Raw genomic sequence first — 21506 nt, 5'->3', positions numbered from 1 at the left:
CGGGCTCGCCTCCACGATGACCGGGTAACTCGGAGCCATCCTTGCCTAACCGTGCCGGCTCCACTCCCCACGCCCGTTAGCACTGCTGCCTGCATTTGGAGCTGCCTGCGGCGAAGAGCTGGCGTCGCTGACCTGTCTTTGGCCCTCCTCTTAGCACCTCTGCGGGGGGCCGGAGGGGGGAGATTTGACGTAGCCAAGGCAGCGTGGCCGTGGTGGTGTCGTCAGGAGGACGAGAGCGGACGGTCCCGACCTCCGGAACAAACGGTGAAGCCAGGCCCAGGCGGTCGGTACCTGGGGCAGCCTGAATTTCTTCCCTGGAATTGTGGCTTGGTGCTCGTTTCGCTCAAATGAGACTTGTCCGGAGTAGGGGTGTAAAATCCCGTTTCATTGGTTAACCAGGTAAACACAGTGCTCAACGTTATGTTTAACTAGTTAAGTGATTAAAGGAGGATGGGCGGGGGGCAAGGAGGTTCTGCTGGCCCTGCATGGGTGGGAGCTGGCAGCCCCACATGGGGACCTGGTGAGGCTGTAGCAGCCTTGCCCCTGCGGCGCACCGTGCGAAGGGAGCTGCTTTCTGGTACCGGTTAACCATTACCCAGTAAGCATCACTCATTAAGGGGGATACTTACCGGGTAACCGGTTAACCAGCCACATCCCTAGTCAGGACTTTCTCTTGGCTTCTGTCCACGGTGGGCTCCTAGCTGCGCCAGCCAATTAGACGGGAGCAGGTTACAAACACACAAGCGTCCTCATCCGTGCCAGCGAGGTAGACTCTGATGCAACTGTGCTTAAAGCCAGGCTGGTTCTGACCCTGGCGTGGCAAGACCTTGGAAAGCATCATCTCCACAATACACACCGGCAAGAGTTTTCTGCACTAGTGCAGCTCCGCCGGCGTGAAGCAGAGGCAGGGGACAGATGTTTTCCCCCAGAGTGTCTGACCCTATCTGGCTGTGCTAAGGATTTCTCTCTGACTTGGGTGTTTCTGTGGCCCCTGATGTTTGGAGTCTAAATGCCCCCCGATTCTTTGTGCGTCCAGCCACACCGCGTACCCGCGAGGTAGGGAAATGCTGTTGCCATCTGTTTGACAGAGGTGCAGCTCAGACGCAGAGAGACTAAGTGACGTGACCAGCGTCACATGAGGAGCCTGTGCTGGAGCAAATGCCTGCTTCCCGCCACGTTTGCCAAGTCTGACGCGGGCGCCCTATTCGCTGGCGCCTCTTTCCCCGCTCTGTGGTTTGGACTGCTGGGTGCAATAAGAACAATGAGCAGTCCCATGGCACCTTAGAGACTTACAGAAATGGATCTGGTGTCGTGAGCTTTCGTGGGCAAACCCTCCGACAGGCAGAGGCAGCGGGAGGTGGGTTTTGCCCGTGAGAGCGCGTGGTCCTGTAGATCTGCCTCTAAGGTGCCCCTGGACTGCTTGCTGGTTTTAAAGGTACAGACTGACCCGGCGATCCCTCTGAGGCTTGTAAACATCAAATCAGCCCCAGAATCTGTCTCGTTAATTTCCTTGCTCCTGGCCGTTGTCCTGCATGAAATTCCTCTGCTGCTGCTCTTCCTTCTGCCCTCGTCCTTTCCCTGGCCGCCGGCCGGGTCGCTGACAATAGCAGCTTTGCTTTGCCCCAGCCTGCTGTCCTCGTTGGGAGCGCCAGACCCGTTGATTGGATCTTTCCTGCGCGGTGAGGGGACCGGGCTGGGCTGGCCAGAGGGAAGCTGCCAGGCAGCCTGTGTTGGGCAGGAGGGAGAACTGAGCGGAGTGGAGAGGGAGCTGTCAGGTTGCTTATCAGGGTGACTCTGGAAAAGATTAGTTGGGCGCGAGAAGCTTACAATGCTTTAATATTGTTAGCAAGAGGCAGCGGGCGGGGGGAGGTGCGATGTAATTAGAAGGAAAGACGCATGGAGAGGGGGTAAAGGAGGGCAGAAGACTCCTCTGTGCGGTCAGGAGAGTGCTCCAGCCGAGAGAGCCAGCTCTGGAGCCAGCTGCCTGCAGAAATCTTCGGGGGAAGGTCCCCGTGCCGCAGGAGAAGACCATCGAGCGCTGTGCCCGCCCTGCCGGCTGCGGGGTTCCCCGCGGTGGCTGGAGCCCACTCTGGGAAGTGTCGGGCAAGTGCACCGGGGCTCAACGCAGCCAAGGGCTGAAGAGGGACTCTGAGGAAGAGGAAGGCAAAGCGGCCCCGGCTCCCCCTCTCGCGGCGGCGCTGCACGACCCCAGCCGGCAGCCAGAGGGTGGACGCCGAGCGCCAGAGCTCGAGGTCGGGGGAATCGTTTGTGAGGCAGCGGCAGGCTGGCCAGCCGGGATGAAAAAGCCCTTTATTGTTCCCTCGCGTCATCGTTTGCGAGGCTGGTGCAATTAAGCAAGAAGTGAAAAACAAGTTGGGAAAACACCCCCCGCAGCCCCCGTCCGCTGGGCAGTGCTGGACACGGGGGCCACGCTGCCTTTGGGGTGCTGCTCTCCTGCACCCTGGCCCAGGGATCTGGGCCTGGGGGGCTTTCAGGGGCAAAGCAGATCCACAAGAAAGCCTCCTCCCAGGTCCCTGCAGCCAGTGTGACCTGCCCTGGGAGCCACCTTCTCTGCCTTCCTGTGATGCCTGGAGCCAGGCTGCCCTGTGGAACCCCTCGCTCGCGTTTCCAGCAGCCTTGCGGAGCGACTCGTTCCTTGCTCCGTGGAGAAGCAGCGGTGGACTGCGAGGTGCGGGAGCTATGTCTGTAGCGTGCAGGCGCTGAATTTTCCCATTGATTGAACCTCCCTTCTGCAAGGGGGTCTAGGCTGCCTCGGCGTGGGTCATAGAAGACCCTGGGGGCAGCCACTGGTCCACGCAGGACCTGGCCACTGCCGCGATGAAGACAAGCCCATGCCGGCTCAGTGGGACATGACACAAGATCTGTGACGGCTCGGGGGAAGTTTAACAGCGTGGTGCCCCGTGGCTCCGTGCCGTGGCTCTACAGCCCAGCCCCCTTTGCTTCTGCGTTTTGGGGCGTCCCTGCCCGTCCACGCTGGGAGCGGCCGGAGGAGTGAGCGTGGCCTGTGGGGGAGCAAGCCTGTTCACACTGGAGCCGTGGCCTGAAAGGGAACTAGCGGCCTCGTGGAGCAGGCGGGAGGAAGTGGTGGGAGGAGCCGCCGCGGAGACCTTGAAGAGACGGTTGCATGGGACCGCCCCGGCTGGCACCCGCAGGACCGGTGTGAAGAGACCGTCCGGTCTCGGGCGGGGAGGATGCCGGTGCCACATCCCCGGGGTGCGGCGGGGACCGGGCGCTGCTCACGCTGAGGCCACGTGGCAGAGATGTGGCACCTCTACAGCGGGGAGAGGGAGCTGAACGCGCACCTGGCCGGCCGGATGTGCTGCTTTGGTTAGTACGCGGCGTCGGCGTCTCCTTTAAGGGCCGGGGAGACTCAGAAACACATTGCTCTGCTCTGACTCATGGGGAGGAATCCGCTGTCACCCGGCACCTTCCCGGCTCTCAGCAGCCTGTTAACAGGGGCTGCACAGCCTGCGATCTGGGACCGGCTGCAGAGGCCGTGGGGCCCAGGGCTCGGCTCTGGGGGGTGACTCGGTTTCATATCCTAAGAGCCGGGACTCTGGTGCCCGGTAGCTGCCCCTTGCTGTCTGTTTCTTCGCTGCGGCGCCTGCTGCTTTGCCAGGAAGCCATGTTAAGCAATAATCTCACCCGGCCAAGGACAGGGCCGCCTCTGTTACAGAAGTTAGTTGGCTGTTTTCAGCTCCTGGAGAGCGGGGGATAGTTCGGAGGGGCAGATAGCCGGGAGGAGTCCGTCTTGCACCCGGCTCTTGTGAGTGTGCTGCAGCGCCTTTCGGTGTTCTCGTGGCCATCCCTGCAAACACCAGCTTACAAAGAAGGCAGGAGGAGGGGGATGCTGAGCAGGTTTTACAAACACAGGGGCATCCTGGGGGTGGATAGGTTTGTCTGGCACAAGGAAAGACGGCAGTTGGTTGGACCATGGGAAAGGAAAGATGAGGATGGTACGGACAGACCTGCCTAGATCCAGCTTTTTCTTTTTTGGGGGGGGGGGGGGGGGCTTGAGGTTTCTCTGGCTTGTGGGGCTGCCCCCAGAATCTCACGGCCTTGGCCACGCTGCTGTAACTGTCAGGTGCCAGGGGCACGGAGGAGGCCATGCCGAGGTTACTGTCCGGACGTGGTGCACATCAGCCAGCTGCTGCTGTGGGGAGGGGTGGCAAGCGCGGGAGATGCCGATTTGCTTTTTCTTTGCCTCTCTCCTCTGCAAGCCAGGGCTTGGCTTTTCCTTGTGTGCAGAACCCGTGTCCTGCACATCAGCCGCTCTCTGCCCAGAGCCCTGCAGTGACTAACGGCCCACCCCCCCGCCCCAAATCAGCAATACATTTGAATCAGTGGAAGTTCAGAACTTGCTGCAGGGACCAATGTTCCCACTAATCTTTTCCATGCATGGGCGGAATCAGTGTTTTTATGAGCACCTAGCCAGGTGCGGATGTGCACCACTTGGAGAAACACAAACCTAGCGGGGGGGCGTGGGACTCTCTCCTTGAGCGGCCGCGCCCGCAGGGAACACCGGCTGGGATCCATTAAGGAAGGAGCCACTAACTACTGGATGAAACCAGCGCAGAGAAGGGGCAGACGAACCTACGTCTACACGCCGCCTTTCCCCCTACGTTCCTCTGCCCGCAGGGAGGCCTCGGGTCATGTGTATGGTAGAGTCACTGAATAAATATACTCGGGCCCAAGGGTGAAACGTGCATTGTTCACCCACTTGTGCAGCGCCCCTGGTCAGCGTGTGCGCTTTCGCACGCTTCCTTCCACACTGTGCATTTTGCTGCCCACAGAGGATGTAAACTCAGTGTGCATTGCTGTTTGTGTAGATGGGTCCAGACTGAGCGTCCGAAAGTGACGACCGTAGTCTCCCATGCGCTATTCACTGATAAAACAGGCGTAAGTTTTCAGAGCAGGCACTGTTGAGTTACTGAGAACCGGCTTTTCACCAGCATTAGTCTCTGCTGGAGTTAAGGGGGCTCAAATGCGTACTTCCACTTTCTTCCCCTTCTCAGAAACAAGTGCTTCTATTGGTGTTTCGTTTGTGTGTGCGTCCGTCCGTCCGTCCCACCACTTGAGAAGTTTTAGCAGGTTTTCTGTCCGTCCTCCCCCTTTGGGGACCTGTATTTTTCTTTAGTATTTATTGTGTTTTTAAAATTTTTTATAAGCCTCCTCAAATATTTTAAATAAGGAAGAGGGGTAAACATAGTTTAGATACATAAATAAATACCAAATACTTGAGCCCTTAGGATCCTGGGGTTATTTGTGCTAATGGTCCTCTGGCACTTTTCAGAAGTGTAGGGATTTGCCACGATATTGGCCAAAATTTAAATTCCTGTCCCCTCCCGCCCCCCCACTTCCCGACTGCAATATACCACGCACATGCCTTTCCGCTGCTGTATGTGGGTGTGTCTAGACTACACCTCTCTGTCAACGGAGAGATGTAGATGAGGCACGTTGAAATTGCTGATGAAGCTGGGATTGAAATAACCTCATTTTTTGAGGAATACAGGATCTGTCGAAAAAGGCTTTATTGTCGACAGATCCGTGTCTAGACTGCCGTTTATTTCGAAAAAGCTCCGTTTCGGAAAACAAGCAGCGGTCATGTTTATGCTAATGAAGCGTGGGATATTTAAATCCCGACTTCATTAGCAATTTCAACGTGCTTGATTTGCATCCCTCTGTTGACAGAGGGATGCAGTCTAGACACGCCTTGTGTGTGTTGTTTGTGCAGCACTTTCAGGAGGAGAAGTGCCTCTGAGTGTGAACATCATCCGTGCAATGCCACGGAGCCCATCTTATCACTAGTGAGCTGCATCCGGGGGATTTGGGCGGGCCAACAGATAGACATGCCGCAATGCCTCAGTGATTCAGCTCTGTCTTCGGGTGGGATTGTCCTGTGCCTATTCCAACGGGCCTGCAGGCCAGGGCCTGCTGCTATTGCAATGCACGTGTTTAATCGTGCCTAAAGAAAGTGGCGGAGGTGCTACGTCATGGGAATGTGAAAACGCCGAGGCAGGGCAAAGCGTTGGGAAATGTACTCCAGGGAGCAGTTGTGAAATGCCCAGGGAGTGTGTGTGTGGCGGCAGAGAGATATTTTGGTCTGCGATGAGTCCGGAAAAGTTGAGAGTGCTGAAGGGTGTTTGTGACAGAAAAGGGCAACAAAAATGACGAGGGGTTTGGAACGGCTGTCATCTTAAGAGAGATTAAAGAACTGGGACTTTTCAGCTTAGAAAAGAGGAGATTCGGGGCGCTGTGAGAGAGGTCTCTAAAATCCTGGCTGATGTGGAGAAAGTGAATAAGGAAAGGTCATTTACTCCTTCCCGTAACACAGGAACTAGGGGGTCACCAAATGAAATGGATAGACAGCAGGTTTAAAACAAATAAAAGGCAGCATTTCTTCACGCAGTGCACAGTCAACCTGTGGAACTCCTTGCCAGAGGATGTTGTGAAGTCCAAGGTTCTAACAGGGCTCAAAAAAGAACTAGATAATTTCACAGAGGATAGGTCCCCCAGGGGCTATAAGCCAGGATGGTGCCCCTAGCTTCCATTTGCCAGAAGCTGGGAATGGAAGACAGGGGATAGATCACCTGTTCTTTTCACTCCGTCTGGGGCACCAGGCATTGGCCACTGACAGGATCCTGGGCTAGATGGACCTTTGGTCTGACCCAGTCTGGCCATTCATATGTTCTTTGGACATTGGGCAATAGACTCGCAGACACCAGGGTGAGAAGCCAGGAGAAGGGGGCTGGCAATCAATCAATACCTGTCCCATAGAAAGGCAGGAGTCGCTGCACATGCAAAGCTTGTACCAAGAGGGAGCTGGTGCTGAGAACGGAGACGCAGGCAGAGGTGAGGAGTGCGGAAGGCTGTGGAAGCCAGGGGGAGGGATCGGGTAGGGAAGAGACCGGGGCCATAGGAGAGAGCCACCCTTGATTAGGCTTAGATCTGATTGCCAGAAGCATTATAAACCTTATCAGTAGATAAGATTCAACCACCCAGGAAACTAATTGGCTGCCAGAGGTTTCCTCAGTACAATGAAAAATGTAGGAGAGGCAGTGTGGCCTAGTGGAGGGAGACGCGAAAGCCCTTCAGGCTGTTCTTGGCTCTGCCACTGGTGAGTTGGGTGACCATGGGCATGTCACTCCACGTCTCGGTGCCTCAGTTTCCCCATTTGTGAAAAGGGGCTAATACTGCTGACCTTTGTTAAAGCGCCTTGGAGTGGACTAAGGACACACGCTCCGTATCATTACGGCTGCTTGCTCATGGTGATTCGGTGAAGCAGAGCACAAGGACGCTCGCGCTTAGCGGTGTCTCCGGCTGCGCGGGCTGTGAATTAAGTGTCCTTTAGAAGCGGCATGCTGGTGCGGTCTGGAGGCACGATCTTTCTCTCCGGATTAGGCTGTTAACACCGGACTCTGGCAGAGCTGCTGGCGGGATTATCTCGATCCCTTTCTTCTTTACAGGTGAGGCAAAGCCGGGTGAAGGGCTGTTCCCCCTGGTCTTTGAGGCCCTGCGTCGGCTCTCCAGACTTTCCCAAGTAACATCCGTTGCTTCTCCCCCCCCCCGACGTCGTGACAGACGCCTCCCGCTGGCCAGGCCTCGCGTTTGTACCCGCACCCCTCTCCGCGGGTTCTCGCCTTTGTGCCGTGCCTCTCGCCACGGAGAACGGGCCGAACAAAACCTGCCAGACGTCTCCCCTCCCCGTGTCCACGGGAAGTTTGATCCAGCCCCGGTTTCCTGGCACCCTCGGGGGAAGGGCATTTCGGATCAGAGAGCTGGCAGAGCCTCAGGCGTCATCGAGTCCAGTTCCTGGCCCAAAGCAGGACCAGCCCCGACTCAACCATCCCAGCCAGGGCTGTGTCAAGCCGGGACTTAAACCTCTAGGGATGGAGATTCCACCCCCTCCCTAGGGATCCAGCCCAGGGCTTCCCCACCCGCCTAGGGAAATCGTTTTTCCTGATGTCCAACCTAGACCTCCCCCGCTGCAACGTGAGCCTGTTGCTCCTTGTTCTGCCCTCTGCCCCCACTGAGACCAGCCTCTCGCCAGCCTCTTGGGAACCCCCCTTCAGGGAGCTGCAGGCTGCTCCCAAATCCCCCCTCACTCTGCTCTGCTGCAGACTAAGCCCAACTCCCTCAGCCTCTCCTCGTAGGCCATGTGCTCCAGTCCCCTCATCAATGTGCTGCCCTCCGCTGGACCCTCTCCAATGCGTCCTCATCCTTTCAGTAGTGGGGGGCCCAGAACGGGACACAGTCCTCCAGATGTGGCCTCACCAGAGCCGAATCAAGGGGAATCATCACTTCCCTAGACCTGCTGGCAGGCTCCTCCTGATGCCCCCGACCTGCTGTTAGCCACCTTGGCTACGAGGGCGCCCCGTTGACTCGTTTGGCTCCCCTGTTGAGCATCTGGGCCACTAAGCCAGTGAGCCCCTCGGGGGTTTCCGTGCAGAAAGTCTCGGATCTCGTGGTGCTGGGGCCCTTTGGTGGGAGGGGGCCAGTCTGTGCGACTGACTCCTCGGACGTCCGGCTGCGACGGACTGCCTTGAAAAGGGACCAATGTGTGTGAGCGGCTACCTGCTAGGACGGTAAAGCTCCCGGGGACTCAGCCAGGGTGTGCCCAGCTGAGGTCAGCGACTGGAATAAGCTTTAAATCCCGAAAAGCCAATGAACCAAAAATACCGTGAAAGGCTAAGCTGCTAATTGCATCTGTGGGCCGGCCCGTGCGGCGCCCTAGCGCAGACCCGTGTGTTGGGTGGGTTCGAAAGCCGGAAGGGCCCGCGGGCAGGGGCGGCCCTAGACTAGCTGCCAGCAACTGGCGCCCGAAGCGAACCGTGCAATCGGCACCCGCACCTCCAACCCCGCAATGAGACTGCGCCACCATTTGGTGCCCCATTGAACTTGGCTCCCTTAGCGAGCGCCTACTTCGCCGGTATGGACAGGCGTAACTGGGACCTGATGTCCTGCACCCCACCGGCCCCCGACAACTCTCCCTCCCGGCAGAGCGAGAGAGAGGCAGCTCTCTGCCCCCAAGGGGGCCCCGCGAATCGGGCGTTGGAAGAGCCCTTTCTCCCCTTTCCCCGTGAGCCCCAGTACCCCTCTCTAACGGGGAGGCCCACGGCCCGCTGGGTAGCATGGGACATGCAGGACAATGAGATTGTTGGGCTTGGTGGTCTCCCAAAGTCTCCTTGCGGCTTCTCTGTGCGGTGCTGGTGCATCGTTCCACGGGCCTGAGCCCAGGTGGGCTCCTCCGTTCTCCTGGAGCCGCCTTTGCGTGTCTGTTGTCACGCGGCTGTCGCTAGTGAGCTGGCTGCCCTGGGCGCTGGGGGGCTGCCCTGGGCGCTGGGGGGCCGCCCAGGACCCATTCCGACGCTGCCCAGCTGATCAGCAGAGCGCCCGCAGCCGGCAGCCTGTTTCTGTTAGGTATGTAAAGGGTTAACCAGCAAGTGTCACCCTTATTGTGTAAGGCTTACTGGTTCTGGTTAACCGGTAGGGGCTGGAGCAGCGCCCACCTACCCCGGGCCTGGTTGCTTTAGACACACAGCGATTAGAGCCTGCTGTGTGTCTAACCATGTAACCACTAGGATTGTTAGCAGTTACCCAGTCACCTTTTAAACCGCATTTTTGCATCCCTAGTTCTCTGGGTGGTGCACATCAGCACATGCCTCGGTGCACAAAACAAAATTTATCTCACACGCAATGGAAGAAAGTAGAGGGAGCATTGCTAATGAGCCTTTTTGTTGGATTAAGGAAGTGTCTTATTCCTATAGTTTCTCATCGGCTGCTACCGTCATGTTTGCTTAAGAAACCTCAGTGTAGTAGGAGAGCAGGTAGGTGGATTCCTTAAAGCAATTTCCCAGTTACGGGTCAGAAAATCTGTATAGGCCTTCCGGGAGAACCTTGCGCCTGTGCTGTCCTGGTAAGAGGCCCAGCTTTAGGGGCAGGAGTTGTACCTAGTGGCTAATCCCATTGCAGGAGCGTGGGCAATGTTGGTTCAAATCAATCTTGGTTTTTGCCCATCAGAAACTTTTTAAATGACCGGGATGTTGAATTTCACGTGGTGTTTTAGGAACATTTTTCTCTGGGCGGCTGTGCAGTTGTAAGCGAGCCGGGAAGACGAGAGAGCTGCCTTGGCGCGCGGGCCGGGGGAAGGATGTCTTTGTCGATTCATATCTTGTGCCTCTGTCATCCGTGTCCCTGCGGTTCCACCTCGTGCGCCTTCCGTGCTGCCCTGGCCGTGTCTAGCTGGCGAGGAAACGGCCTCTGCTCCGACGTGGGATAGACGTGCTCCAAGGGCCTCGGGTGTCCTGCGGGTTCCCGGAGTTGACCCAGCCGAAGGTGGAAGGCGGCTGCTTGTAGGATGGGGGGGACCCGACAGGGCTGCCTCGAGCTGGGAGATTTGGGTGACGTGAGTGGCCAGGCAGTGATATTTCCCCGGAACGACACTAACCGAGACCCCTCCCCCCCCCCCCGTGTGTTCTCTTCACAGATGAACGGGACCGAGTCCAGAAGAAAACGTTCACCAAGTGGGTCAACAAGCACCTGATGAAGGTGAGAGGCGCGTACTGTGCTTGGCGCGGTGTCCGGCACCAGGCTGGCGTGGCTTGGACCTCGGCGGTGTCTTCCCAAGGGCTCTAGCGGCGCGGGAAGGTCCGCGGGGTCCGACCGCCAAGGGCAGAGGGGGCTGCTCCCGCGCCCCTTTGGGTCTGCCCGGAAGCACCGAGCAAGTGGCCGCGCCCCATTTCGCGAAGCGCGGAACTGCAAAGCGGCGTGCTCCTCGAAAGGGCGTCTGCAAAGCTTGGCACTAACCCCCTGAAAGAGGCCCCCCCGCCCGCCCGCCCCGGGGGAGCGGCATTTCGGGAGCGGGCGTGTAGGGCGGGACGGTCGCGCTGCCTTCCCCTCCCAAGCTTCCTCCTCCGCTCCGGCATTCGTAGAGCAGGGTCTGCTGGCCCCTCCGCCCTTCCCAGAAGGAGCCACGTTCACGTTCTCCCTCGGAGGCGAGGGGCTGCTCCTGCCCGGCGGGCAGGCGCCGGCTCCGTGCTGGGGCCCTGGGCCCTGCGGAGCGCCCGGCTGGAAGTCGGTCTCGCTCGAACAAGGAGCCTTTAGAGGCGGCTGCTCCGTGCAAGCTGGCGCTGCCTGTCCGCTCCTTCTCGGGACCTGGCCTGGTGGCAAAGCGGCGTGAAAGGGGGAAACCAGCAGAACACACGGGGCCATTGTTAAGGGTGGGAGGCCTGCCAGCTCTCTGCCTTTCTCCCCGCAGCGTCCCCCTCGCTCGCGCTGTCCTGCCTCGGAGCCGAGAAGTGCCGGGAAGCCGCCTCTTGGGCAACGCTCCCTGCCAATGAGATCTTTCCACCCTCCCCCCACCCGCCCTCCGCGGCATCTGCCCCTCCTTTCCTCCATCCTTCTCCTGCTGGGCTCCTGCGTGCCCGTTGCTGGCCCTCAGCTCGCACCCCGTCCTGCGCCTGACCCCCTGGCCCGGAGCCCGCACCCCGTCCTGCGCCTGACCCCCTGGCCCGGAGCCCGCACCCCGTCCTGCGCCTGACCCCCTGGCCCTGAGCCCGCACCCCGTCCTGCGCCTGACCCCCTGGCCCAGGGACTGCACCCCGTCCTGCGCCTGACCCCCTGGCCCAGGGACTGCACCCCGTCCTGCGCCTGACCCCCTGGCCCGGAGCCCGCACCCCGTCCTGCGCCTGACCCCCTGGCCCAGGGACTGCACCCCGTCCTGCGCCTGACCCCCTGGCCCGGAGCCCGCACCCCGTCCTGCGCCTGACCCCCTGGCCCGGAGCCCGCACCCCGTCCTGCGCCTGACCCCCTGGCCCGGAGCCCGCACCCCGTCCTGCGCCTGACCCCCTGGCCCTGAGCCCGCACCCCGTCCTGCGCCTGACCCCCTGGCCCAGGGACTGCACCCCGTCCTGCGCCTGACCCCCTGGCCCGGAGCCCGCACCCCGTCCTGCGCCTGACCCCCTGGCCCGGAGCCCGCACCCCGTCCTGCGCCTGACCCCCTGGCCCACAGCCCGCACCCCGTCCTGCGCCTGACCCCCTGGCCCACAGCCCGCCCCCAACCCAGAGCCTGCGCTCCCAGCCAGAGCCCTTGCACCCCAACCCTTTGCCCCAGCACGCCTGCGCCCCACCCCCGCCGCATGCCTTCTCTTTGCCCCTCCGGGAGGTGATGCACACGGGCGAACGTGGATTGCGCTGGAGGGGGAATGTCGGGGGGAGGCTGCTCAGGCCCAGGACATGGGGGGATTCACTTGGCCAGTTCTGCCCAGGTTTGGCCCGGGGTGTCCCGTCCGCTCCGCCTGCGCCGCCTGCCGGGGAGCGTTGTACCTTGAGAGGCGGGGCGGGATGAACAGCGTTTCCAGGGGCCGCCCGGGCGCCTGGGGCCAAGCCAGGGAGCTGGGAATTAGCTTCCCCCAGCAAGTGGGAGTTTGGCCTTGGACTCTCCCGGTGCTGCGGTTGCACTTCTCAGGGCCGCGGCGCGGAGCTGTCGGCCGCCCGCAGAAGGCAGCGTGGGAGTCAAGTCTTTAACGACCTGCAGCCAGGGCCTGATGCGTTAACTAGAGCCCCAGTCGCCCTGTTCCCACGGCCCCACCCCAGGCAAACGCACCGGAAACCGCCGGCCCGTCACGCACGGCAGATGCTAGAGGCCATCTCCATTTCTCCCCCAGCCTCGCTCACTTGCACAGGCTGGGGTGGGGGTTGGGGTGCAGGAGGGGCTCCAGGCTGAGCCCAGGGTGGAGAATTGGGGTCCAGGAAGGGTTTCAGGGTGCAAGCTCTGGGAAGGAGTTTGGGTGCAGGGGGACTCGCATCTGGGGCAGGAGCAGCATGACAGTGGGGGGCGGGGCAACTGAAGGGCCAGCGCTTGAGAGCTTCCCGGTCGAACCAGTCAGGATCCCCTGTCAGACGCTCTGAGATCTACCGGTAGATCCCGATCGACTGGTTGGTGAGCACTGTGCTCTGGTGACAGGAGCCCGTGGGGGCCCGGCTGAGATTGGGGTCCCCTTGTGCCAGGTGGTGGTGTTTGTCCTTCCCTCCGGGAGTTCACCGTGGAAACGGACAAGACGAAGGGAAGGTTCATGATCCCCGTTCTGTAGATGGGAACAGGGGCGGCGGGTGCGCTAGGCAGGGGGAGGCGTTGCCTTCCCAATCTGCCAGCCTGGCCCCGCCCCCAGACTGCGTGCTGTAGGCGTAGTGGGGGGCAGAGTGTTGCTGCTCCCGGGCACCTGCCTGCCCCGTGCTCCGGGGCCAGGAGGCTTGGGCCGTGCACCACCAGCCCTCCCTGTGATGGGGGCGTGGCTTGAGCAGAAGGGGCGGGGCTAGATCTCCCAGCCCTACCTTCACCATGGGAAGTAAAACTCAGACTAACTAGCCCCAAGTCGGGAAGAAAATTGGTGGCAGGACTCGGGGCTTGAACCCAGAGTCTCAGTCCATGAGTAGCAAAGAGAAACGTTTATCCGGGATGGGGGCGGTCTCCTGACGCGTGGCCTAGCTTGGAAGAAACTGGGAAAATTGGCTCCTTTTTGCTGCCTTTTTAACAGGCAGCTCCCACCGTCAACGGCACAAAGCTGCCGTTCCCTCTCCCCACCTGGGAATGTCTGAGCCTTGCTCCAGGCAGGTCTGTCTGGGTAGTGACCCCTTCCAGGCCTGCTCCTGGTAGCTGCGGTGGGAGCCCGGCTCCCACAGGGAGAGCATTGGGGTAACTATTGTCCGTGACCGAAACCCCTGCAGACGTGTCCTCTCCTCTGGCCCGCAGGTGCGCAAGCACATCAACGACCTGTACGAAGACCTGCGAGACGGCCACAACCTGATCTCGCTGCTGGAGGTTCTGTCGGGGGTCAAGCTGGTGAGTTTCCTGCTGTGCGGGGGCTGGGGACCGGATTCCCAGGCCGCCGCCTTCTCCTTGCTGCCTCCTGCCCTGCGGGGGCCGCCCGCCTGTCTTGCTGCCTCGCGGCCTGCCTGGGTTTGGTTTTGTATCTTCATCGCGCTGGTTTTCTGGATCACACCTGTGAGAGGTTACAGGTGTCTTAAGATGCAGCTGGATTCACTCTCTGGGAGGCCTCCTATGTATCTGGGGCTGTGTGAATACAGAGGGGCAGGTTTAGCTTCACGTTCCCCTCTCCAGGCAGCTTAGCTTTCCCTCCACGGGCGTTGCCTAGTGCTTTTCACACCCCAACTAGCTGTTTGGCCCTGCTGGAGGCATTGGTTCCCGGTTTCAGAAGTGCCTCAAGGACTTCACAACCTGAGGTTTTCCAAAATGACCTAAGTGCCTAGCAGCCTAAATCACTAGAACCTCGCTCAGTTTATCTGGGCATGGATGGACTTGCTTTGTTGTAGCAGCGTAGATGTGCCCGACACGATCGCTCAGAAGTTCTCCTTAATCCGACAGGCCTCTCCTGGGGACGGCCAAGCGGGCGTATGTACCGAGGCATTTGCAGCTCTGTAGTTTGGACCAACTGACTCAGGCTCTTGCTGCCGAGCTAAAAATAGCCTGAGCTCCAAGACTCTATCTCCTCGCCGGGTTTCAGAGCCGGCCTGGGCTCTGGCCCCCACCCCAACATCCACACTGCGATCTTGGGCCCGATAGTGCGAACGTAGTGAGCTCAGATCACTTAACCTGGGCTCAGAGACTCGCTCCAGGGGGTTGTCGTCACACAAGAGGGTCCTACTAGGCGTTTTTTAGCTGGCAGAACATTTAAAAGCTTCCGAGGGGGAGCTGAGTTAGTCTGTAATAGGAAAAACTTAAAAACCAACAAATTGTCTAGTAGCACCTTAGCGACTAAAACATGTCGATGGTGTGACGAGTTTTCCCGGGCACAGCCCACTTCTTCAGATGACTGGAGTCTGAGACGTCTAAAAGACGGTCCCTTAATCCAGCAGCTGAGATCTGCGGGAGCTGTGCTTTTTCAGAGATGTCAACATGACCGTTCTGGTGTGCAAGCAGGAGGCAGCTCTAGGCACGTCCAAAGATGGGCCTGAATTTTCAGTCTGAGAAGAACTGCCAACGTGTTGAAAATCCGCAGGGTTAGCTACATGGGTGCAGCTGCGCTTAAACGTGTCTCGAGCCATTTAACGGCTGGCTCCTGCGGTGGGTTGGCGGAGGTCCAGTCTCACGTTAGCCACCGAAGTTTGTAGGTTTCTAGTGCCCGCGCTGCCCAGCTGTTTTCTTCAGGCGCACGTTCAGACTTTCCTGTCCGGTGCTCCGGAACCGCGCTGCAGCTGTGGAGGGAGAGGCAAACATCTTCAGGCTGCAAGCGTCGTCCCTTCTGTCTGGGGCTGAGTAGAATCCCTCGCCCCTTGCTAGGCCAGCAAACCTCATTAGCGCTCGGGAGATGCTTTCTGGTGCAGTCGTGCAGCTCCGAGGGAATCGTTTTAGTAACCCCTAAAACAGGATCCGTGAGCAGACGTGTGAGCTTGCTCAGCTGCCTTCCTGAGAGGCAAGCCACGCTGGGAGGGTGTGGGACATTGGCCGTAGATGCTTCAGAAGGGCCTTACTCCCAGCCCGAGGGAGTCCGGGGGAAATCTCTCTGCATAGGCCAATCTGCGGCCCGAGGGCTGGTGGATGCGTGCGGCCCGTGAGACGTTCTAACCTTGCCCGGGAGCAGGGTCGCCAGATTTTGTAGTTTCCTTTCACATCAGTTTTTCCCTGCCAGTCTTACTAAAGTGTCACAGACGTGAAGCTAGGGCCTGGGGAGGGAGGGGAGTGCGGATTGCACCCGGCACTGGCGGCGAGAGCCGGGTGCTCCAATCCAGCGCCGCTCTGGTGCGATCGGCAAAGCCTGCAAATTCGAGGCGCGCAGGGAGCAAAACCGCCCTGTCCTGGGAGACCGTCCGGGTCCGGGGTCTCCAGCCTTTGTAAGCACGAGATCACTTTTTGAATTTAAGCGTGATCCAGGATCTACCTCAGACCCAAACTCCCTCGCCCCGTCTCCTTCCCGCCCCTTCTCCGAGGCGAGGCCCTGCCCCTGCTCACTCCATCCTCCCTCCCCATCCTCATTCACTTTTATCAGGCTGGGGGCAGTGGATTCAGGGCAGGGGTTCGGAATGCTGGCTTCAGCTGGGCACCGCTTACCACAGGTGGCTTCAGGGGGGTGGTGCAGGGGGCTAAGGCAGGCTCACCCCTCCCCTGGCCCTGCACCCCTTCCCAAAGCAGCCAAAAAACTCTCTGTCCCTGCCTCCCTCCGCTCTGTGGAGTTAGGGTTCAGGGTGGGGGGAGGGGCACCCTGACAGCAGCAGCCCCCCTTCCTCTTCTCCCAGTGCCCTGCACAGCAAGCAGGAGGCTCCCAGGGGTTGAGGGGCATCGCCCCGGCAGAGGGCAGGAGCAGCATGGCAGCGCGGAGAGGGACAGATGAAGCGCTGGCCCTCGACCGTTGGGATTGGCCCTGCCTAGAGCAGGGGGCTGGACTTGATCTCCTGAGGTCTCTGCCGGTTCGATGAGTCTACGGCCGCCTCCCGGTCAAACCTCTCCGGATCACCAGTCAGAGGCTCCAAGATCTCCCAGTCGCCCCCGGTGGACTGGTTGGGGACCACTGGTCCAGGGGATCGCAGTCTTGGGGCCCACGGAGAGGGAGGGCCACTCCTGCGGCCCACTCCCCAGCCTCGGTTGGCCCCTGCTGGCCTAGACGCCCCGTGCGGAAATCCCGGTTCGCAGGCGGGGGTGGCTGGACGGTGGCCGCTGCTGCGATCGCTGAGGCCGTTCTGCCCAAAAAGTTGATGCCGATCTCCCGTGGGCTCGGGGGCCAGAAGGGACCATTAGAGCAGAGCCCCTTGTACGATGCAGGCCAGAGCGTTTCACGCCCTTGCCTCTTCTGAGCCCGGGAGCGAGCAGTTGGCACAAACGCCTCGTCTCTGAGTGCCCTCCTCTGCCGTCGGACTCCAGCCCCGAGAGCCAGGCCGGCCAGCCAGCCCGCGGCGGGGGAGGGAGGGTGGCGTGCGGCGGGTTTCTTTTTCTTTGCCCACGTGTTGCCTTTTTCGTTCCTTTTCTGTTTTCCTGTCCCTGTCCCCCCGGTGTTGTCTGTGCCGCGTGCGTTAGCAAAAGGAGCCTCCGGGCCCGAAGAGCCTCCGCCTGGCGAAAGCGCCCGCCTGGCGTCGCACGAGCAGCGAAGAGCGGGAGGAGGAGGAGGATGGTGACGCAGTAGGTTGGCTCCCCTCCGGGAGCGATGGCATGCAGACTGACACTGGCGTGCCGTCAGAGCGTCCAGACCTAGCCACGCTTTGCCCGGGGCTCCGCGCCACTGTCCAGCCTGCCACGCCCATGCCGGCTGCCTCCGCCGTTCCGTGGCTGGGACCTTCCGCCCGCTCCAGTTCTGGTCTGAGCCCACATGTCCGTGCAGCCCCCAGTGCGAGCCTGGCCAGGGGTCTAGTTGCTGTGCGGACACCCTCCCCCCAGTGACCCCTGGCCTCAGGTGGGGTGCTGGAAGGTTCGCCTGGGCCCCTTCCCCCAGCCCAGATTGGAACTGAGAGCAATGTGAGCCCCGGGGCAGCGAACACCGAAGGGCAGTGAATCCCGTATTCCGCCTGGACAGTGCTGGCTCCACAGGAACTGGGTGGCCTGAGCGCATGACACCGTTGCTGGTCTGCCGTGGGAGAATGCTGGCGCACCTGCTGGGAGAGCATGAACTGTCTGTTCGCTGGGGGGGGGACTGCTCCTAGGTGGCCCCCCCGGCTCTCACCCGTCCCAGATAGAGCCCCTGGCGTCCCGTGTGCTCTCGGGTGGGACAGGCAGGTCTCTCCACTGGCACGGAGCAAACGGCCGTTAGGACGCCCCCCGGACGTTTACTAACAGTTCTCACTGCATGGGGCGCGCTGCCTGGTTTGCTGAGCCGTGTGCCCGGAGGCCAGTAGCGTTGCTGTCAGACAGCAAGGGCTAACCGTGCATGGTAACCAGCCTGCTCGCGGGCCGCAGTCTCAGGCTTCCTGGAGCGGAGCAGCCTTCCCCACGGCCGCGGGGGCCGCACCTCCCCGGAGTAAGAAGGAACTGGTAGAAATGGTCACGTTTCTTACCGACCCCCGGAGCTGGGCCGCGGCTCCCTTCTCTTCAGCTCTTTTCCGGTAGTGTCATTGCACCGGAAATGACTCGTGGGCGACACTGCTCTGCCAGGGGCCGGATGCGGCCCGCCTCGCCCGTTGAGCCGGCCTGCTGCCGGCATCTGGCCGCTTTCTGTTGGTAGCCTGCTGCCCGGGCCACTGAATTTTCAGGAGGTGGCTCAGGCAGCAGGATCCTGTTTAAATGGCTCATGGTTCTGGCAGGGGCCGGAGCCGCGAGTGTTTCAAATAGCTGCAGCATCCCAGGAGGCTGCCAGGCAACACGGTAGCGCAAAACCGGGAGCCCTTTGCTGTGTTTGTTATTCAAAGCCTCTGGCCCCACACAGTTCTGGGGGGAGGCTAGTTCCCAGCTCTGCCTCCACAAGCCCAGCCCCTTTGTCCCAGGCCCCGCCCCTTCTGGGAGTGGCGCTGGCTCGTGACCACATAGCTACATTAATTAAGTGCCCCCCCTGTGAACAGTATTGCCCCCCCGGGCGGGAGCATAGGGCAAAGCCCGGCTTTCTTCCTAAAACGAGGAATGAAACGGGCTTTGTCTTTCCTGCCCCAGAGAGTCTCTTGGTTGTGGCTGATCCCGCGGAGGACGAACACCTCTCACCGTGTTTAGAAGCCATCGCTTCCTTTGGCCCCTCCCCCCGCCTTTTCCATTCCTGGGTGATGGAGTCCTCACGCAGCTGGCTCTGGGATTCTGCCCCTTCCCCACGCCCTTGTTGGGGAGTTGCTGTTGCAAAGGGGTCAGATTCCACGGAGGCGGTGGACCTGGCTGGGGCTTGGGGCTTGTTTGCTCACGGAGGGGTCACAGATTCTCTCATGCAGCCGGCCCCCGTGCATGAGAGCGCAAGTCGGAGCCGGCACAGCGTACGTGCTGCTGTGTGCCTGGGCCGGGCTGCAGGTTGTAGCAGAGGAGGAGACGCAGCTGGCGGCTGGGCGGTGCTTTCTCCTCTGGGGGCCCAGGCTGTGTCTACACGGGGAAGGTTTGGTGCGGGAAGTGCTGTGGACAAAGTGCAAAAGTTGCAGAAACTGGTCAAACCAGTTTTTCTGACTCCCGTTGTGGACATTTCATGGCCACGTGGCTCGTTCCCCTGTGGCAGAGCAAAACATTGTGGGAAAGCATCCCATAGGGCAGTGCGGTGGGAAGGCAGAGCTGATCCCTGCTCTTCTTGGGATGCCCTCGTAGCTCTGGGAGCTCTCTCTGCCGAGGAATGGCAAAGCAGCACGGCCGTCTCTCCAGCCCTCCCCCTGCAGCAACTGTCTGCTGGGTTCCTAGCCAGGCAGAACAGGAGCATTTCAATGATTTGCTCTTTGTCCCCAAAAGGAGCAGCTCACTCAGCTGTCAGACACTTCCCGGAGCTTTGAAAGGGGAGGGGCACCTGCCTGCAGGGCAGCAGAGATCACAGAACACCGAGCAGAGCCAGCAGGGCAGACGTTGTGGGATACTGGCAGAAGCCAGTTCTCTCAACCAAACAAACAACAGAGTCCACCCTGGCTCTTTGTCAACAGTAAAGGGAGGGGAAAAGACAAAAACCTCTCACAGGGCTGGAAGTTTTTTGTTGCCAAAACTGGGTGTTTGTCCTGACACAAGTTGCACGGCCGTGTGAACGCGCTCACTGCTTTGAGGCAGGTTTTGGTGACAAATCACGCCAGTGTAGACACGGCCCTGGCCCCTGCAGGACACGCTCCCGTTCCCAGGGCTGGGAAATCAGTAGGCTGCAGAGTTGCTCTCACCTGGGACTCTCCCACCTGTGTGCAGGTTGGGCCGTAAGGTGGGTTCACTTTATCTCCAGCTGCCCTCTCCCCTGCCAGGCGGTTGTGTATAAGGTGCTGAGTGGGCCGGCCTGACTCCAGGAGCCCTCCGTGGCTGGGCTCAGTTCTCGGCGTGGGCAGCGCTACCGTGAGGCCTGCAGGGAACAAAGTTTGATTCTGAAACGAGGGTGACTTTCGAGGCTGGACGTAGGGTGGCCAAGTCGGTGTCTGTGGTCGGGACCATGGGTCTACGGATGTGCTGGGCGCTGGGGACAAATATTAGAGAGTTTCCAGTCTCCACGCCCTGGCCCGGCGGATCTGTGGGCTGTTGAGGGCCCCTCTGCGTAGAACAGGGCGGTGTTAAGCAGCCAGAAGGAGGCAAGAGGCCACAGCAGCGTCTGAGCAGGAGAGACGGGCGCATGTGGGTGAAGGGCGTTCGCTGTACCCAGGAGTCTTCGGGAGCTGCGTCTTTCTAGGCTCTGCCTTTGCCTGTGAGGCGACTCTCTGGGAACGAATTGTCCCCTGCTCTGTAGCTCAGCGGTCAGCAGGGGACGGCCCTTGTCGTAGGTGACGCACAGCAGGCCCGACAGCCACTGCAGGCCTGGGGGCAACGTGTGTGGGGGGCCCAGCTCCATGCCCTTGGAAGGGGTGGAGCCTCGGGCAGGGCGGAGCCGAGGGCAGTCAGTCCCTAGCACTCCCGGAGCACGGCGCTGGGCCCCTCCCCACCCCATCCCGAGCTGCAGGTCTCGTGGCAATTCAAAGGGGCCCGGGGCTCCAGCTGCCCCCACAGCCGCAGTAGCAGGGGCCAGGTCTCCGGGCCCCTTGGAAACGCCAGGCCCCTGTGCAGTTACCCCTTTGACCCCGGCGGCAGCCTGTTACGCTGTGGCCTGTCAGACCCCAGAGGGAACGTGACTAGGGTGGTGCCTGGAGCCAAGCGAGCGGGCGCGGGAGGGTCTCCGTGTTCGGATAATTCCGGCGGGGGGGCGGCACGTGCGCCCGGGGGAAGGGCTGGCGCTGGCGCTGCTGCCGGGGGCGGGCCGGACTGACGCGCTGCCTCTGTGTTGCAGCCCCGTGAGAAGGGCCGGATGCGTTTCCACAGGCTGCAGAACGTGCAGATCGCGCTGGACTTCCTGAAGCAGCGACAGGTAAGAGCCGGGCCCGTGCTCCCCGGTCGCCTTCCGGCTTGGAACTCGTTCCGACGGCCTCCCCGGGCACCCGCGGGTGGGCCCCGATAGCCCTTGTGGCCAGTGCCGTGTGGGTGTAACAGAGCACCACCCGTTCCGGGCTGGGCCCACCACCGGGCATCTGGGGGCCAGTCAGTGCCAGCCCTGCAGAGAACACCCGGGCTGCGAGGGCTCGGGGCCAGGCGCCCGGCCGGGAGATGGGCCATCCAAAGGAGGAGTTAGGACTCTTTCCAGGAAGCACTGGCAAGTGTCTCAGCTGGAACCAGCCCCTTAACCCCCCTCCCCCCTCCCGCGGGCTCCTGTGTCCCAAAAACCTGGCCTGGGCCGGCTCAGGGCGCGGTGTACGCCCCGCCTGCATGAGAGCGCTACCGGTACTCCGGGGCAGGAGCAGGTGGGTAGGAGCTGGCCGGGAGTAGCTTTCTCGCCGTTGCAGGACTCGAACGGCGTCCCAGGGCCTCGGGGAGTTTTATGTCGGGGCTGCCTGAGATAACTGGGGACTGGATCACGTGGCCTAGGATGGGG

The 21506-nt window shown here is 60.8% G+C and overlaps 1 protein-coding gene across 14 annotated transcripts in view; it reads left to right on the top strand.

Annotated features, from left to right (window-relative positions):
• MACF1 (microtubule actin crosslinking factor 1) overlaps positions 1-21506 on the top strand; it is a 301070-nt gene that overhangs the window by 82137 nt on the left and 197427 nt on the right. For 9 of the 14 annotated variants that reach the window (XM_075908729.1, XM_075908727.1, XM_075908730.1 and 6 more), the window contains exons 2-4: positions 10508-10569; positions 13772-13861; positions 20868-20945. In XM_075908729.1, coding sequence (XP_075764844.1) covers positions 10508-10569; positions 13772-13861; positions 20868-20945 — 230 coding nt within the window. Of the gene's footprint in view, positions 1-3118; positions 3349-10507; positions 10570-13771; positions 13862-17047; positions 17150-20867; positions 20946-21506 lie in introns of those variants that run through there. The other 5 variants (XM_075908714.1, XM_075908718.1, XM_075908720.1 and 2 more) reach the window with 2 other exon arrangements.

This window comes from Pelodiscus sinensis, chromosome 25 (assembly GCF_049634645.1).
Source record: "Pelodiscus sinensis isolate JC-2024 chromosome 25, ASM4963464v1, whole genome shotgun sequence".
In the NCBI taxonomy this organism is placed as follows: Eukaryota; Metazoa; Chordata; order Testudines; family Trionychidae; genus Pelodiscus; species Pelodiscus sinensis.
The sequence above is the reverse complement of the archived record's forward strand: the minus strand, read 5'-3'. Positions and strand labels throughout refer to the sequence as shown.